At 53.1% G+C, this 17,495-nt stretch overlaps 6 protein-coding genes across 6 annotated transcripts; 4 read left to right on the top strand and 2 right to left on the bottom strand.

Moving 5' to 3' along the window:
* Positions 1-951: 951 nt before the first annotated feature.
* IUM83_14330 (peroxisomal biogenesis factor 11 domain-containing protein) lies at positions 952-1,878 on the top strand (the record flags this gene model as incomplete). The annotated part of the gene is made up of 2 exons (XM_067939066.1): positions 952-1,032; positions 1,111-1,878. The coding sequence occupies 2 exons, from the start codon at positions 952-954 to the stop codon at positions 1,876-1,878; spliced, it is 849 nt and encodes a 282-aa protein (XP_067787693.1).
* A 255-nt stretch (positions 1,879-2,133) lies between these two features.
* Positions 2,134-2,985, top strand: IUM83_14329 (uncharacterized protein; the record flags this gene model as incomplete). The annotated part of the gene is made up of 2 exons (XM_067939065.1): positions 2,134-2,304; positions 2,380-2,985. The coding sequence occupies 2 exons, from the start codon at positions 2,134-2,136 to the stop codon at positions 2,983-2,985; spliced, it is 777 nt and encodes a 258-aa protein (XP_067787774.1).
* A 3,015-nt stretch (positions 2,986-6,000) lies between these two features.
* On the top strand, positions 6,001-7,585 carry IUM83_14328 (uncharacterized protein; the record flags this gene model as incomplete). Its single annotated transcript, XM_067939064.1, has 5 exons — positions 6,001-6,283; positions 6,353-6,510; positions 6,567-6,677; positions 7,221-7,430; positions 7,514-7,585. The coding sequence occupies 5 exons, from the start codon at positions 6,001-6,003 to the stop codon at positions 7,583-7,585; spliced, it is 834 nt and encodes a 277-aa protein (XP_067787773.1).
* Positions 7,586-7,644: 59 nt separating this feature from the next.
* On the bottom strand, positions 7,645-8,309 carry IUM83_14327 (FAM173 family; the record flags this gene model as incomplete). The annotated part of the gene is made up of 2 exons (XM_067939063.1): positions 7,645-7,731; positions 7,803-8,309. 2 exons carry the CDS (start codon positions 8,307-8,309, stop codon positions 7,645-7,647), a joined length of 594 nt encoding a protein of 197 aa, XP_067787775.1.
* Positions 8,310-8,454: 145 nt separating this feature from the next.
* IUM83_14326 (uncharacterized protein) lies at positions 8,455-9,134 on the top strand (the record flags this gene model as incomplete). The annotated part of the gene is made up of 2 exons (XM_067939062.1): positions 8,455-8,612; positions 8,756-9,134. 2 exons carry the CDS (start codon positions 8,455-8,457, stop codon positions 9,132-9,134), a joined length of 537 nt encoding a protein of 178 aa, XP_067787783.1.
* Positions 9,135-9,844: 710 nt separating this feature from the next.
* On the bottom strand, positions 9,845-12,211 carry IUM83_14325 (clathrin heavy chain; the record flags this gene model as incomplete). Its single annotated transcript, XM_067939061.1, has 2 exons — positions 9,845-12,103; positions 12,170-12,211. The coding sequence occupies 2 exons, from the start codon at positions 12,209-12,211 to the stop codon at positions 9,845-9,847; spliced, it is 2,301 nt and encodes a 766-aa protein (XP_067787776.1).
* Positions 12,212-17,495: the final 5,284 nt, after the last annotated feature.

Below are 17,495 nucleotides of genomic sequence, written 5' to 3'. Positions count from 1 at the left end.
GTCGAATCACCACGAAGGTCGGCCAGTCGAACTTAATTTATGGCACTAATATATAACCTCGCGTTAGTGACCAACTTCAACATCCTCCCATCAGTATTGCGTGTCGGGGGTGGCGCACCATGTGCTTGTGTTTGCACAGCCATCGCCGTTCATTATCCTGGCGCGCAATGCCGCCACCGCCACCGCTGTCCAAGCTTCTCCGCCCCACCATCGCCACCAGCTTCAGCCTCACCAACTTTCAGTCACAGGCACTCCCCCCCTCTAAACTCCAAACCCCGCTCACTCCTCACCACAACCGCAAGCCAAACTACCAAAATGCATACGAACGCAGTCCAAACACGCACTTGCAGCCGTTTCATTGTTAAACCTCGGGCCACGTCGCCTGCGTCCCGCGTTCGCTCTCGTACATGCTTCAACATTGGGTTACGCAGACTGTACCCCGTTGGTTACCCTGAGAAGATAGAGATACAAAAAAAGAAATTAGACACAATCTGGAGCGCTATAACCACCCTCAATATGCAACCAAACTCTAAAAATGAACCCTCAAGTAGCAACCTGCGCAAATCTGTATAAACGCCATAGAAACTAGAATTTGGAGTTGTTCGCTGTCCCTTAACTTGCAACCCGAGTCACTTAGACTAGTTAGATTTCGCGCACAAAGGGGAGCCCGATCTGTACAACATCATAGAAGTCTGGTGTTCGTCGTCCCTTAACTTGCAACCTTTGCACTGAGATTAGTTAGTTGGGTTCAAGTTGACGCGACAAGTTGAGGTCTCACCTCACCACTCCCAAATCCGCCGCTCCACGCCGACGTCTCGCGTGCTGCGCCCGTACCTCCTCCCACAGAGCCCCCCACAGAGCGCAACCGGTTGCGCCTTGTTCAGCACACGCACGTGCATCTGCTCACCCCTTTCCCGTCGCCCACCGCCGCGTATTCACCGAGAACCAGCCATGGACGCCAAGGCCCCGCTGTCGCTGGATGCCTTCATCAAGCTCGCCTTCTGTCTGGAGGGCCGGGACAAGCTCTCCAAGGTGCGCAACTTGCACCACCATAACCGCCTGCGTCTCCTCTCTCTAACCAGCTATCGGTCATGTCCAACCGCCCCCTAGATGCTGCAATACGGCAGCCGAGCGCTGGCCTTCTACGTGCTGTCCGCCGACCCCAAGAGCGACGTGGGCCAGCGCCTGCACGCGCTGTACAAGGTCATGCAGCAGTCGCGCAAGGCCTTCCGCCTGGGCAAGAGCCTCACGTACTACAAGAAGCTGCAGGCGCTGTCCGGCAACAAGAGCCTGTCCGAGGGCCAGAAGTACCTGCAGTTCGTGCAGAACGTGGGCATGCTGGGCTACTTCGTCTCGGACAACGTGGCGTTCGCCAGCAAGGCCAAGGTGCTGCGCTTCGACGCCGAGGAGCTGAGCAAGAAGGGAGGCATCCTCTGGTTCTGCGCCAACGTCGCGGGCTTCTTCAACGCCGTCGAGAGCCTCAACGCCGACGTGGAGAAGGAGAAGTGCGTGCGCGACATCCTGGCCTCCGAGGAGGACGCGGCGCGCGTGGACGCGCTGCAGACGCAGCTGGACGCACTGCGCAGCGGCCGCTTCAAGAAGCTGCTCGCGGTGCTCAAGGTCACGTGCGACCTCGTGGTGTCGTCCAACACGGGCGGCGTGCGGCTGGCCGAGCGCATCACGGGCACCAAGCTGCACGACGGCATCATCGGCTCCGTGGGCTGCGTGTCGGCTGCGGTCGTGCTGTACAACACGTGGCCCAGCGCGCCGAAGAAGGCGCTGCCGCCCAGCGAGAAGGTGGAGGCCAAGGAAGAGAAGAAGAGCGAAGCGGAGGAGAAGACCGAGGAGAAGACGGAAGAGAAGAAGGCGGACAAGTAAGCAGGCGGTCGGGGTGTGGAGACGCAAGTGTCGGCTTTTCGGGTGGTACGCCTGCATTTGCTGGTGTCTGCCCTCGCCGTCACATTTTATTGGAGTAACTGGATAAATACTCGTTGATCTTGCTGTGGAAGCGTGGCAGGACGCTGGAGGTGCTGGTGTGGTTGGCTCTTTCCCATATTTTTAGTGGTTGTGCGGCCGTTATTTGCTGCGAGCGGTGTGCAGTTGCGCGTCTCCTTCGTCAGATTCGACTTCTGGATGCGCCGCCGGCAGCGAGGCGAGTCGCTGAGCGATCGGCTGCGGTCTGAGGTTCAGGTGTCTGCGGCGCTGTGGCAGATCGGATCCAGCGTCGATGAAAACTCAACAAGCGGAGATGTGAAGGCTGGAGGCAACAGCCGCCGACCGTCGTCCTCCGCCTACGTCGGCAGCGTACGTTTGTTGGCTTCGATCTCGTGTATAGTGCTGCTATCATATTGACGAGAGTTGTTGTTCATTGTGACGCAGACTGAGAATGGCTACCCCTGTCCTCGAGAAGTGAAGCCGCTGCTCTTCTTTTACAAGTATCTCCAGCCTATCGGTGCTGGGGACGCAGTCGGCGGCACTGGTGACAACAATGGCAGCATTGCTACTACCAGCAGCTCACAGAGGAAGCTGCGCGTGAACTTACCACTGACAGTAGTTTGCGAGCGCACAAATGCTCAGGAGATGGTGCTGTGGCTGCGCACTGACGCGCAAGGGAACGTGGTGCGTGAGGAGAAAACCCCGTTGTGGCGAAAGAAGCTGCACAACGACCTCCTTGGCATCGCGTCGGCCTCATCGGCTAGTCCTTCCAATAGTCGTGAAGGCGATCCGGTCCTGGCAGTGCGGAGTGTGGCGCGATGGAAGAGCAACAACAGTCCTAGCGGCGGAAGTGCAGTTGTCCTCACTCGGCGAACGCTCGACCCCGTCATGGCTGTGCCGTGCGAGTTACCAATTTGCGTGCAGCAGTTTGTGCATTGTCGAGGTTCTCAAGCCAGCGTCTACCGTATTTTCTGGTGCGAGCAGGAGCGCAAGTGCTTCGCTGTGAACCTTACGAGCAGGTACGGCCACTCTTGTATCACTTCATCATGATTCTGCGATCGCTAGCTTGACTAACACCGTCGTGACACTGCTACTTCGTTCACCGCTCGTTAGTGTAGCTTGAAAAGTACCGAGGCGCCTCAAGAGGTTGCTGCTACTGAAATCCCAGGCATTCCTGCAGCACCTGCCCCCACGAATGGTATGACTGTTTCTACAATGGCGGCAATGAATGCGGCATTCGAGGCAGCCATGGCCGCTGCAGCGCAAATTTCTCGGTTCTACTGCGTGACGGTTTCTCCTGACGAGCGAGCATGTGCACGATGGCCAAAGTTGCGAGGTGCTGCGATCGCGGAAGGTGTCCAAGCCACCTCACGCCTCGTCGAGCACGTGCAGATGCAGCTCCCTACGCTGCACTTCCATTCCATGACCGTAGACTTTATCAAAGACACGGCTGGGGTTTGGTGGCTCACCCGTGTGGTTGATTTCAATGCATCAAGCTCGGCTGAACCACCTAGAGAGGACGGAGGCTTTGGCGCTCGAGATTCTGCTGTACTGATCCCCGAAGTATTACGCTCGAAGCACGGTCGATCGAATAACGAATCTCAAGTCGATGGATGGGATTCTCCTCCACGAGGATCTGCACTAATGCGTGGAGACGAGCTCAACAATGCACTGAACTCGCGAATTTGCTTCCTTTGCGGCAGCTCGTGTGAACTCACACCAACGTTCCGAGATCAGTTGGAGGCTATGCTCAAAGGCCAAAGTGGAGATGACTACATCGAAAACAGCACCATCTCGATAGCAGCACCAGTGGTGGATGAGTTCCGAATGACCCTCACGATGGCCCTCGACACGATATTTTTCATGCGGCAGCGCGGGGTGACTCTACCAGTATGGGAGAATGCCGTTAGCACAGTGAAGAAGTCACAGCTTCGCGATGTCTGCGACTTCCCGACTTGCATGCTATGCTACCGAATCTATCAGCAGCAAAACCGACTCCAAGTAATCGCATGTGAACTCCACAGCGTATTTTCACCGGCTGTAGTCAGCACCAATGACCGGCCTGAAGTAGACGACGTCGTGATGAATGGAGGTGCTACTGTGAACACTAGTGTAGGCATGGCTAACTCCGCTGCATCAGGCCTATCTACATCTCAACTGCTCTCGACTGAGTTGCGGCTCCGCCACGAGACTCCAAAAAGCGTGTTAGATTGCCTTGAAGCCTTTCGGACGGAGGCAATTCCAGCTGCGGTCCTGCTTCGTGGGGATTCGCCCGAGATGCGACCGACGTGGAGCATTCTGACGCCTATGCGTGGAGCCGATGTGGATCCTACTGCCTCTCAGCTTCGTCTTGTGTTCTTCTTTCACGAGTTACAGGATGCAGGACCAGACTTAATCCCTACAGACTTCTTCTTGGAATACCAGTTGGGTCAGAATGTCACGCAAGTACAGCTTGAAGGCAGTAAGCACCACACTCCCAATCGCTGGCAGCTCTGTGAAGCACGAGTTCATTATTTGTGCGCGACGCTAGATGCATTCAGCGAGTTTTGTTCGCACAAACGTCTTCTGATCAAGATGAAAGCGAAGCCTAGTTCGAGTATAATGCCTGACGATGGCATTGATGGTTTCGAGAGCAATGCCTTCGCTGGGAATAATGAAGGCGACAGTCTGAATGGTTTTAGTCGAGATAGAATTACCACTGCTAATCTGAACCGCCATCGTGATAAGGAGGAGTTCGTCGGATACACGTTGCTGTCGTTGCGGTCAGTGGCCTCGGCTGCAACGTGGTTTGGAAACTCACTGCAACCTGAAAGCCGCACGGACTACTTGTTGGAGCTGTACACAGCTTCCTACGGATTGCTTACGCTGAAGTTGACGGTGGGTCTGCTGGTCGATCCTGTGCCACTAGCTCACGTGCGCGATGTTCTACGTGATCGTATATTTCTCGAGGAACAGCCTCCGCTCGGGGTGTATTGGCCTCCCACGTCACACTATCTAGGTGGGTTGGCAGTACCGCGTGATTGGGTTGGTGCTCTCATGCCGTCAGAATACACCAAGATATTGCCCATGCGCCGCAGAGAAGCTCCCGGCTCGCATCCATCCGTGACATCAAGCCCTACGCGAACTCAACCGCAACCGCTCACGACTACTATGGTAACTACGACGCCAGATCCACCGCCCTTAACACGTCGGAAGAGCTCAGAACTGATGGAGAAAACTACAACTGCGCCAGGCCCTATTGTCACGCCTCGAGCAAGCATAAGGCGAAGAATGTCGAATGTAACAATGGGCAAGAGTTGGGCCGAGACTGCGCGTGAGTTGGCATCTGCGGGTGCCATGGATGACATTTTAGCTGGTGACTCTGACAATGTTCACGTAGAGCAAGTTCAATCAAAGTACAAGTCGCGATCGCTGCACTTGATGAGTGTTGCGATGGTCGGCACAACCTTGTCACGGGCATGTTTGGCAGCAAAACGAATTGTTTTCCGTATCACAGAGGAGGTTGCTGCCACCAACTTCCCAACGACATTGCTGGCATCTCTTCTACGCCATGCAAGTTTCGCGAATCCTGTGTCCCAATCGTGTTTTCCGTCCACGTCCTTGTCGAATTGGAAGTCGCCTGCAAGATTTCACTTTACACGGAGATATTCCGTAGACCGTTTGTTAGCTGAGGTCAAACCTGGAAGCCTGCCGATGCTGGCTTTACTTGGTGAATTGTTGCTAGTTTTGATCGAGGATCGGGCGCTACCTGCTACCGTAGATGCAAACGCGTTGGAGCCTCTACTGGAGCCGTTTTGGCAGCAGGATAGCGGGTGGCAACCAATTCCACGAACTCGAAGCACTTGTTTACCGGAGCACCGAGTGATCTGGAATCGAGCAATTCGGCGTTGGGAAGCTGCCACCGGTGACACAATCGAGGACGTTCCAGAGCTTGTGACGTCGCCCGACAGTCATGATGTAAGTGCCAAGCCGGCAACAAAAGCCCATTCGGTCGTCCTGGCAGCCGATATCGGAGACTTTCGTGCAAAAAATTTGGCGCTTGTACTGTGCGAGCTGTTCGAGCAGATGGAGACGCTGGATACCGGGTACATTGAAATCGCAGAGTTACGTTCGCTTGCAAAGTGCCTCCCTGAAGAGGAGTACTCGTGCATTGATGCGCAATTAGAGCTCGATGTGGGCGGACATGAACGGCTATCACGGGAAGATGTTGAAGCTATAGCTACACTTGTAGAGCAGCAACGACGTCTAGCACTACGAACATTGCTGCACTCTCTCATGGAAAGTGCAGTCATGGTGGACGCACTAGCGCAATTTGACCGTGTGGGCTCTGGCGAAATGAGTCTCGAAGGTATGTTTCTGTCCATGCGTGCTGATTCGTACGATCATGACTCATCTAGACCTCTGTTTTTACTTTTAGAGTTCCGAGAACTTGCGTCGGAAGCATTGATGGCGCAGCGCAAGGTGTTTCGTGCATTTCTCGGAGAGCCGAAGAAGTCACAGGACGGATTTTGCCTACGCCATGGATGTACAGAACTCTATGCGACTGATAGTGTATGCCTGCTATGTGCAACTGAGGTGCGTTGATGCACATATTCGTGAGGTACTTAGCGTTATTGACGCTGCTTGTGCAGTTTCAAACAGAAAAGTCGCCTGGCAAGACGGGGAAATCACCAGATAAAAGCCAGGAGACACTGCAAGCACCTACCACTACCATTACAGATAGTCCTACCCCACTTGATGCTGTTCAGGCTGCACGCGACGCTGCGCGAAAATTTAACGGTGAACGTGCAGCATCAAGGCAAAATCTCGAGATTGAATTCGCCCTTGGAGCTCAAGAAAAGCTTAATTCTGAAAACACGAGGCGAGCATCGTCTCCACCAAGATTAGAGAGACTTCGCCGTCTCTCCTCCGGTAAGATGTTCCTCGAAGAGATTCCTGCTGACGTTGATAAAGAACCAGCCTCACGGAGACGGCGAGGGGTAGTCGGGAGGGAAGCAACAACCCGACAAATCGAGGATAAGGAGCTGGTCGATATGCTGGATCGGTTGCACGCCGCAGAGCGAACTATTGTGATCGGTGAAGCACAAACTTGCGATCGAAGGAAGTCCGTTAGTATCGCGAAGACTCAGCAATCGTGTGTGTCAACTACGGCGGAGAATTCTACACTTCCGAAAAGCTCCTCATGTTCCGATCTCAAGAGCCTCGCGAGAAGTGCGTCGAGAAGATCGATGGCTGCAGTAGTATCAATGCAGCAATCAGGACAAGTTAACGGTTCGCCTATTCAGGAGAAGACAACGACGAGGAAAAAACGGCTCAAGAAAAAGATCCTGAAGAAGACAATGCGTCGATTGAGATCCACCAGCCCGTTGCCCACGTCCACCTCGCTGGCCAACCTACTGCGCATGGAGTTCACTGACCGAAGACAAGCCCTTGCTACGAGCACCAGCGACACTATCATCCAAAAGGCCGTTCGTGTCGAGGAAAAACGCAAGCAGGTAAGCACGTAATGTGTTTGTGTGTGCTCATTAATTCTGCTTGCAATTCTTTTTCACTTATCCAATTCACTTTGCATCTGCAGCTGGACAGACTAGTGCTCGCCGAAGTGCAGGAAGTCAAGCGGAGACTCGCCCGACTTCTCGACGACACTTAGTCCAGTCTTGTTGATCACTCCAACAATACAAACCCAAGTTATTTAACCCCCATCCTCGCTCAACAGCACTCACTCATCCTGTAGAAGTACCAGCGCAGTCCCCCTTCCCGCTCGCTCCAGTACGGCTTCCAGTCCGGCACTCGAAACTGCAACAACCAACCAACAATCAGCGTCCACCCGTGGCCTTCTCCCCTCCTCGATCCACCCAAGCACTCACCCCAACCGACAGCACGCTCGTGTCCTGCTTCAACTGCTCCTTTAACCTCTGGGCGATACCCGGCAGCGACTCGGCGAACGCGTAGACGATTACCAGCTTGGCCTGCGAGATGTCGGCGAGCATGACATCCCCGAGCTCGATCTGGATCTTGTGCTGCAGCTGCTGTTGTTGCACCTGCTCCCGCGCTCGAAGGACCAAATTTTCGTCCAGCTCGACGCCGAGCGCCTTGCAGCCAAACCGCTTGACACCGGATACAAGCCAGCGTCCATCTCCGCAGCCCAGGTCCACCAGAACGTCCTCCGACGTCAACGCCAACTGCGCGTACTCCAGTTTGGTCCACACGGCCTCGATCACCGCCAATGGGGACGGACTGAAGGGCGCGAACAGCTCCTGCTCAGTGTCCTCGCCCTTCAACGTCAGCGCGTCATTGGCCCGCGCCCTGGCAGCTTCAAGCACCAGTTGACGCAGACGTCGCCGTCGGTCCTCGCGGGTCCGCGATGTAGCCATGTGTCTTTTCGAGTCAGCATTGGCTAGCAGAAACTCCGGTTTCGAGAGCTCTGATTCGCGGATAATGGTAATTACACAATTTGATTGGCGGAAAAGGTTGACTGGAGACCGCGGCTGCGTCATTGACACATTGGCGCCGACGCCCATGGCCGCCACGAAGGACACGACGCCGCTGCCGGCGCACGACAGCGACAGCGATGAGGCGCCCGAGGTCGTGACCAAGCAGAGCGCCGCCGAGCAGGCTCGCACGCTGCAGCGCCAGCAAGACGAGGCCAAGGCGCAGGCCAAGGCGCTGGCCAAGAGGTGCGAAATTAGGCGGCGTTTTAGCGGTTTTCGAGCTGTTTGGGCACGAAGGGGGCGACCCCAAGCCGCCAAAATGCTTTGCAATGACGGGGAGGGGCGAGGAGTTAATGGGAAAAATATCGGTGGTGATTCGATCGGAGCAGGAAGAGGAAGAGCAAGCAGGAGCCCAAGAAGGAGGTGGAAGTGCCCGAGCTGCCTGATGACGTGCTGTCGGCCGTGGCGGCGCACCACGAGGAGGAAGAGCAGCTGGAACAGCAGGAGACTGCGGCCCAGATCCGCGCTAAGAAGCGCAAGCAGGCCAAGGTCGCGGAGCTCATGATGAAGAAGACGCACACCCGGCAGTTCGGCAGCATCCAGGTGCAGACGCTGGACGCCCTGGAGGACGCCCAGACGAGGGAGCTGTCGCAGAGTGCCAAGGAGTTCTTGGACCGACGCATGGCGCCCAACAGACCCAGGATGAACGTGCTGGAGGGACACCCGTCGCAGTTCACCAAGAAGCAAAAGCGCAGTCAGCGGTCGTAGGTGAAATGCAAGTCGTAACTGTGCTCTTCTGTTGCTGGTACTTGGGCTGTTTTGTTGAACGCGCGTGGGAAGGTTTATTAGCGATTTTTGTATTCTTGAACGGCTGACGCTTGGAACTATTGGAGCTTTCAAGAGTTCGGGGGCATGTTTCACCAGCGATTTTGGACTGGATGCACACTGGCTTTAGCTTTTTCTGGTTGATTGATTCATGGATTGGTAGGAAGTTCCAACAAGTCACGCTCGTTTTCGGACTTTGTGTCTCACTTCAGATTTTGCAGTGAGTATGAGGCAGATGACTTACGTCGAGTGCACCGCCGGAGAACTACGCATCACGCTCTGTAAGGATCTACAGTTGCCTAGCGATCCTCCGATGTATATCGTTCTTTGCCCACACGAACATGCTTGCAAGAAGTTGATCCTTGTGCCTCGCGATCAAGCGGAACTTATTGCACGTTCAGAACGTTTTGTAGCAGCTGAGCAAATATGTCGCGTCCGTGTGCGCCTTACTGTTATCTCGCGGTAGGTCGATACGGCGAAAACGTCCATACGAACTATGTCATCAACCAGTGAAGCATCAAAAGATGCTTTGAGTAGCTGTTGGCGTCCGAAGTGAGTGATCAAGACACAACGCGTCAGTAGGCTCAGATCAACGTTTATTAGGCTGGATTAGAATGTATGATAATCGAGTCTAGAGTACTCCTTTGCTTTTGCTAAAAGAAGGCGAAGCATCGATTCATGCCCACACAACTCAGGTTTTGGTCCGCCAGTTCGTTCGACAGTTCAGCATTCATGAATGCATGTACCGTGGTGGAAACTTCAGCAGATTTAGTGCACTCCGGGAGCGCTGTGTGCACAACCTGGTCGATCAAAGCACGACGGCTACGGTTTTCCGCCTCACCCTCCTCCTGCTTCATTAGCACTTTTCCCCACAGATCAAGATCCTGCCGCTCCACCAAGTAGCGGGCCAAGTCCTTGAACAAATCATTTCCCGTGGCCACTCGGATGAGGTCGTCGTCACAGTCGCCCCCAGCTCGACGGTATGCCAGGAAAGCTAAGTACGGGTTCACAGTCTCACAGAACTTACCCACAGCTTTCGAGTCGTAATACTTGTTCTTCGTCAAATATTGCTGCGGATCCTTATCCAGCAGGACGTAAACTTTCGCAATAGCGTTGTGTGTCGCGCTATCCTTATTACGTCGCGCAACACGTTTCTCGAGCCACGACTGTAGCATAGGGAGCCGATTGCGCTTCTCAACCTGCTCACAGAGGTCACCCACCGGGCAGTTTGGAACCTTGTTCAGGAGGTTGTTGATGTAGTCGTCGCTGCAGCCCAGATCCAGCAGCCTGCCGATGACAAAGGGTGTCTTCTCCGGACTCACTTTTGTCACGTACACATCAATGTACTGCATGAGGTTATTCGTGTGCAAGTATTGTGTCAGCTCCTCCACGAAATCGTAGCGGTCGCACAATTGCATGAGCGCGCGTGGGTCCTGCGGTTTCGAATCCTTCACTACACACTGCACAAAGCAGTGGATCACCTTTGTCGGCACCTCCGCGCGTAGATAAACCGGCAGAGCCATCATCGGGTCCATCTCAGCAATTACGTCACCCAGCTCTTCGGAGTACTCGAGCTTATCCTCCATCAACCACTTCTGCAGCAACTTGGTGCGGCCCTGAACGAGCACGGGGCGAACCAATTCAATGGACTCCAGCTTGTTGAGGGTGCCCTTTTCAAGGAGTACGGAGAAGTACTGAAGAAGGGGCTGGGGCTGGTCCAGTTGATCCGGCATTTGCTTGAAAATCTCGATCGTCTCCGGAGTTCGAAGCGCTCCTTTTGGGGATGCAGCAGCGAGTCGAGCAGCGCCCTGGACATCATTAATGCTAACAAGGCGCTTGAACTCTGGATAAAAGAGTTCTTCAGCGCCGGGGAGATCCATACGCGATGCCAATGCCAAGGCGAGCTTCGGGTCACGCAGAGAGTGGAGCACGTATGGAACTAATGTCTCCCTGTTGATCTCAAAATGCAAGAGTTGCCCGCGCCGCGTAATGCCAAGCACACCTTTCGACCTGGAATCGAGACAGGTCACGAACGGTGTGTCTTGTATCACACAAGCACGGTAGATTAATGTGCCTGAGTGCGCGTCAAATAGGAAGAGGTATCCCATCTTCGTGATCATATAAACAATGTCGTCGCCTGGACTCGCACGAATCGAGACAGGGAAGTCGTTCTTCGCTTCAGTGTCATAAGGAATGGGTTTTGACGCGAAATGAAACGTATCTCCGATATCGGATTCACGACCCACTTCCATGCTGAAAAGCTGAGTCGGCAGCCCCTCGGCCTTCGTGCCAGCGAACAGAACAACCTGCGCGTTATCCAATCTTCCTCGTGGCTTCATTTGTGTGAAGGTACCCGCGTAGCCCTGCAGCACTTGACTCACCTTTTTCTCCATGGAGTAAAGCTGCATACTACCAATAGCACGACCGCCTTGACCCTGTGAGGTGCCAACCAGCAGCACCCAGTGATTGTCGACTGAGGCCTGGTAGCTGACAATTTGCATCTCCGTCCCAAGGTTGGCACTGCGGTAAAACAGTTTTGCCGGTGGCAAGTCGGCCTCGATGCTCCAGTGAAACACTGCGGTTGGTGTGACCACCGCGATGGTGGTGGCGGAGATCCAGCACCAGAAGTCAACGGCCTCGGCCATTTGATGGCTCTTGAGCTTCTTGCAGCTGTCGATATCGAAGATCTGCAATTGGTTCTCGGTGCGCAACGCAATGATTTTCTTCAAGGGGTTCATGATGGCTGCATCAGCGTAGATTGGTCGACGTTGAACTGTGTTGCCCTCAGACAAGTCCACGATCACGACGCTGCCCTGGCCTTCCATTTGTTCACACACGCACACGACTTTGTCCGACTCCATCGTCGTGGTGGCTGGCTTGACATGCTCGAGACTTACACCTAGGGCATTTAACTGCGGGGTTCAATAAACGAGCGATTAGGCCACTGCAGAGCATCATTCTACGTGGTCCAGACGTACGTTGAGTATTTCCCCGTAGACAATGGGAAGGTCTTGAGCCATGTTGCCCCGAGTCTTGTGCTCACCTTGTGGGTTGACGTGTCTGTCTTGGACTGAAGGCACACAGGGCTAAATCGATCCAGCACAGGGATAAACTCCTGAAACTTCCGTCTACAAGAAGCCGAAGCCGACAGTAATAACCAGAGCTAAATTTGCTTTTAAATTTGCAGTTGCGCACACCAGTTGATGGATCACATCGGAAATCTGCTGCTGGGAAATCGGGGAGCACCATCGCACGATCGGCACAAGAGTCCATCCGAGCTGATAAGAGAGTTTTGCTATGGCGTTCACGCGGTATCTGCCGCTTGAGAATATCCAACCGTATTGACTTCCTCTTCCGAACTCTTCGAATTATCTTTCTACTGCATCAAGTGCCAATCTCTGTGATGGATCAAAATGACACATTACACATACCAATGCCCACTGCTTCTCTGTGGCTTTCGTAAAAATTTCCAGTGGTTTAGGTGCCACCTCATCGTCAATTCAGGAATATCGCCCCATGGCAACCTTCTTGTAACTGCTTCCACGATGCACATTCCAAGCGAATATGTATCCGCTTCGAATGAGGGTTCTTGCTAAATAAATTCGAGAGCACGCCAACGAAGTGCACCAACGTTTTTATAGGTTGGGTGCGTTCCAGAGTTGAAAAAGCACATTCCGAAATCAGTCAGCATGGCGGTGTCTCCGTCAACCAAACTGTTATTGCCCTTGGGGTCGCCATGGACGATGTTTATGCTATGTAAAATTGCAGGCCACGAGTTACGTCAGGCATTGTTCACCGAGGTCTTGGATGCTATTGTTTATAAAGATACTCACGAAGTGATCCACCGCTGATGCACTTGCATACATAAAGCGAGGCACGCAGCCGTGACACGCCCCATATAATTGCACAATGTTCGGATGTCTTGCCTCGTACCATACTCTCACTTCCTGCATGAAGTCACCATTGTCATCGTCGCTATTAGACCTTGTTTCGATGACAACATCAGCATTTAAATATCTTCCACGATAAATTTTCCCAAATGCCCCGCAACAGAATGCCTCGTCGTCTACATGAACGTCATTTCGCGAAATGAACCACATTCGATCTTTTTGATTTGGTAAACGGTAGCTTGAGTCCACAAGAACCCTCCTCGCCATGTTCTTCAGCATGCTAAGTTCTTCACTTGTATAACACTTCGTTTTTGTGAAAACTCGTAGACTAGAGTCACTTGCGCTTCTTGGATCGTTTTGTAACTTAGACCGCCACACAACTTTTGGGACGCTAAATGAGAACCTTGCTCAAAGAGAGTTTGTTTCATTGTTCTACCTTCTGCTTCCCATTGAGACTTCCATGAACAAGAACTCCGCGGACTTTCTAACTTATCGATCTCACCATGCATATCGGCAAGTCTGTCAAGTCCAGCGCGAGCGTTTACCACTCGTATCAATATCGGTTTACCACCGTTCAGATGCAAAGGAGACCCGAAACCATTCATCAAAGGCGCAATGGATTCATTTCCTTGGCTTCGAAGATCTTGTAGTCGCGCTAGTACGTGTCAACAGAGAGGTTCGGCTTCGTTTATATCTTCACAGAGTTCGGAGAGCTCTGTCACACTGGAAGTGAGCCACCACAACAGCTCAGCAGCCAGCTTTTTAATCTTCTCGTTGCCAATGTTTAGCAAATTTGTCAGAACTGTTTGCCCATTCAACTGTTTAGTGGTAGAGCGTACAACTCGCCCCCCTCGCTGCAGAGACCATGAAGAGCGATGATTGCGTGTTCCTTACAACTTCTAATATCACAACCAATGCGATCGAGTAAGGCCCCCAGTCCACCATTAGTAGCGAATTTCTTTGTCCTGAGGATCAACAAAACGGGAGAGAAATCCAAGAACTCCTGTCGCCAGCTCTTTCTGCTTGAGGATACCCACGCATGCGAAGTCAACCAGCGATTCAGGGGGCCCAGTAGGCATTTGTTGTCGTCTGCGTACGTAACTTTCTAAGGCGCGCGCGTCGACAGGGTACAACGCGTAGAGAGATTCGAGCGTGCTCCACTTCCGCGAATCGCCCCGCACCCGGCAATCTCCTCCTGACGCGCAGGATGGTTGTACGCGAGGTCCCACAAGACACCCAGAGTGTTCTCTTCCCGCTCGCAGTATTGGTACGAAACCAAAGCCACCAGCGCTTTAATGCCACCCAAAGCGGCAATCGCTACCTGGTGCTGCTCCTGGTTCCTGGACAGCGCCCACAGCGCCCCAGCCACTACTTGTCTCTCGTTCACGCCCCCTCCTCGCGCCAAATCCACCAAGGCGCGTAAGCCACCCACGTCTGCAATGAAAACCGCGTTCGCCCGGTCGCTGGCTAGAGCCCACAAGGCCCCCGCGGCTGCTTCTCTTTGGTGCGAGCTGCCGCCGGACAGCGTGGAAACAAGCACCGACAACGCCCCCGAAGTTGCGACTTTGGCCCGCGTCTCGCTATTGAGGGAGAGCTTCCAGAGAGCCCCCGCGGCTATCTCCCTCTGAACGGTGCCACCATCTCGTAACAGTGTCACCAGTGGAGCGATCCCCCCCCCCCGCGTTGGCGATTCTGACTTGATTGTCGAGGTCGAAGGAGAGGTCACTCAGCGCCCAAGCCGCCCATTCCTTTTGGTGGGGGCTGCCGTCCGTTGCCAGCGACACCAACGCAGAGATATCTGGTGTCCCCGTCTTGGAGGGAGCGTGCCCCATGTCCGGATAGCTGATCGATTCCTGAGTGGTCAGTGATCTTTGGGCATCGAAAACTGACTATGGGACGTATGCGTTGAACACGGACGATTCGTATCGTAGAATTCCTCAGTAGTAAGTGGACTTTGTGCCTGTTGAACAAAGAACTTAGGGAGTCCGTCCTCATCACCCGCCCCACATAATGCTTGGGTCGCGGGCGGGCGATTCAACGATATCGGATTTGGACTGCACTAGTACATGTAGATTTACGTGCTATGATAGTACTGCTATCAGAAAAATCACCTTTCTATTCGGATTGTGCTATTTTGCCCAGGACGAGCGCCTTCTATCGATATCGTTGCTCAGCTCGCCGCTGAGCGTAGGCTAATCGTGAAGTGTCTTCTTCTGTCTCGGCCAAAGTTTTGATCTTCTTCTCCACCTCGTCAAGCTTCATCCGCTTCGACGGATCAAAGTCGCACATTGCACACACCAGCTTCCACTGCTCGTCCGAGATCAACTCTGGTTTATTCATGAAGTGACCGTTCTCCATGTGCCGTTTTACAGCCATATCGGGAGCCATTCCCCAAGGTAATATTTTCCCTACGACTTCCACGATTACCATTCCAAGCGAGTACACATCTCCCTCAAATGACGTTTTACCGCTGGCAACGTATTCTGGCGCCCGCCACCGAATCGCTCCCAGATTATCGAAATGAGGTTGCAACCCAGTTTCGAAGAAGCTCAGTCCAAAGTCGGTGAGCATGGCGGTATCCCCGTCTACCAAAATATTGTTGCCTTTTAGATCACCGTGAACGATGTTTCTACTGTGCAGGAACTGAAGTCCATGCGTCACGTCTAGTAAAGCACGCCACACTTTCGAGTGACCAGCTTCCTTCTGTCGCTTCAGGTAATCAAGTAGCGATCCTCCCGCGATGTCTTTGCATACCATAAAACACGGTTGGCCAACGTGACACGCGCCATAGAACTCGACAATGTTCGGGTGGCGAGTTGCTTCTCGCCAGACGCTCACTTCACGCATAAAATTCGTGAAGTAGGCTTCCGACAGTATATCGACACATTTCACGACAACCGGGGCGTTCATGTATGTTCCGCGGTATATCTGTCCAAATGACCCCCGATTGAAGGATGCGTCTTCCATTACGATATCGTGTCGGGCAATAAACCACGATTTCTCTGAGGGGACACCAATGATCGAGAAACCCACAATATGGCGTATTACGGTGTTCAAAAACTCTTCTCCTGCTCCGAGTAGGAGAAATGTGCATCCTTACGTTCGTGCACAAGCAGGGTTAGCGCTTCCATTTGTGCACTTTCACTCACGAGATCACTTACTAGGCTGGCCATATCACAGTCAAATAGCTGCTTCATCATTGCGCACTTGTCAATTTCCCATTGACATTTCCACGCATTTCGTGGATGTTTTTGCTCCAAGACGTCAATTTTTTTATGTAGTCGTGCGAGTGCCTCGGCAACGGAATTTGCGCCCACAAGGCGAAGTACCATAGATTTTCCATCTATCATCGATAAGATCGCGTTAAATCGGACACGAAGCCTGGCCGTGGAACTTACACCTTGACCTGAAATCTCCTTCAATCGATTCAATATATGACGAAACAAAGGCTCAGCTTCACCCATGCGATCACACAGCTGAGCGAGCTCGTCAAAGGTGCCATTCAGCCAGACTAGAATGCGAGTAGCCAACTCAGAGATCATGTCGTCACCGCTTTTTGAAAGCGTGACAAGTGTGGTTGTCCCACCAGCTCGTTCGACCACAGATCGAACCGTAACACCGCTATTAAGGCAGAGGTCCCGGAAAGCAGTAAGCCCCTCGTAAATCTGCGTGTTGCTCTCACATCTTCGTATGTATGACAGCACCGCTTCAGCACCACCATTGATAGCGACTCGATCCTTCACAGAAGGATCAAGATGCTGACCCATAAATGCCATCACTTGTGAAGCTCTTTCTTGATGAATTGGAGTACCTGTGTAAATCACCTTGGTTAGAGCTTCGACCAAGCTTCCGTCACGAATACCAAGATCCCGGTTTTTTCCAATCACCACAGCCCACAATATACTTGCAGCCTGTGCTGTCTGGAATTCAGTACCTTGCTCCACCAGAGTCACCAGCAGTGGGATGATCCCAGCCTCAAAGATTCCATGCCAGTTGGTTGTGAATGCCATCACGTTCTGTAATGTTTCCGCTGCATTTTTCTGCTGTCTTTTGTTGCTGCTTCGAAGGAGCGCAACCAGCTCTGGGATACATTCAGATGTAGCGATATTCTCTTTGTTCTCATCGCAAGCAGATATACTGCACAAAATTCCAACGGCATTCTCCTTTTGTATGTCGGTTCCGTTCAGCATCAGACTTACTAGTGTTGGGATTACTCTTACTCCATCGATCCTTTCCTTGTTCCCGTCATTGAGTGACAAATTCCACAGAGCCCCGGAAGCATTTTCCTTCTGCTCGTCGTCGCCGTCCTCCACTAACGCCACTAGCGGTGGGATACCTCCCTCTTCGCCGATGCTATCCTTGTCAACTTCGTTGCTTGACAAAATCCACAATGCCATAGCAGCTATGGTCTTCT

This window comes from Phytophthora cinnamomi, assembly GCF_018691715.1.
Source record: "Phytophthora cinnamomi strain GKB4 chromosome Unknown Contig58, whole genome shotgun sequence".
NCBI lineage: Eukaryota > Oomycota > Peronosporomycetes > Peronosporales > Peronosporaceae > Phytophthora > Phytophthora cinnamomi.
The sequence above is the reverse complement of the archived record's forward strand: the minus strand, read 5'-3'. Positions and strand labels throughout refer to the sequence as shown.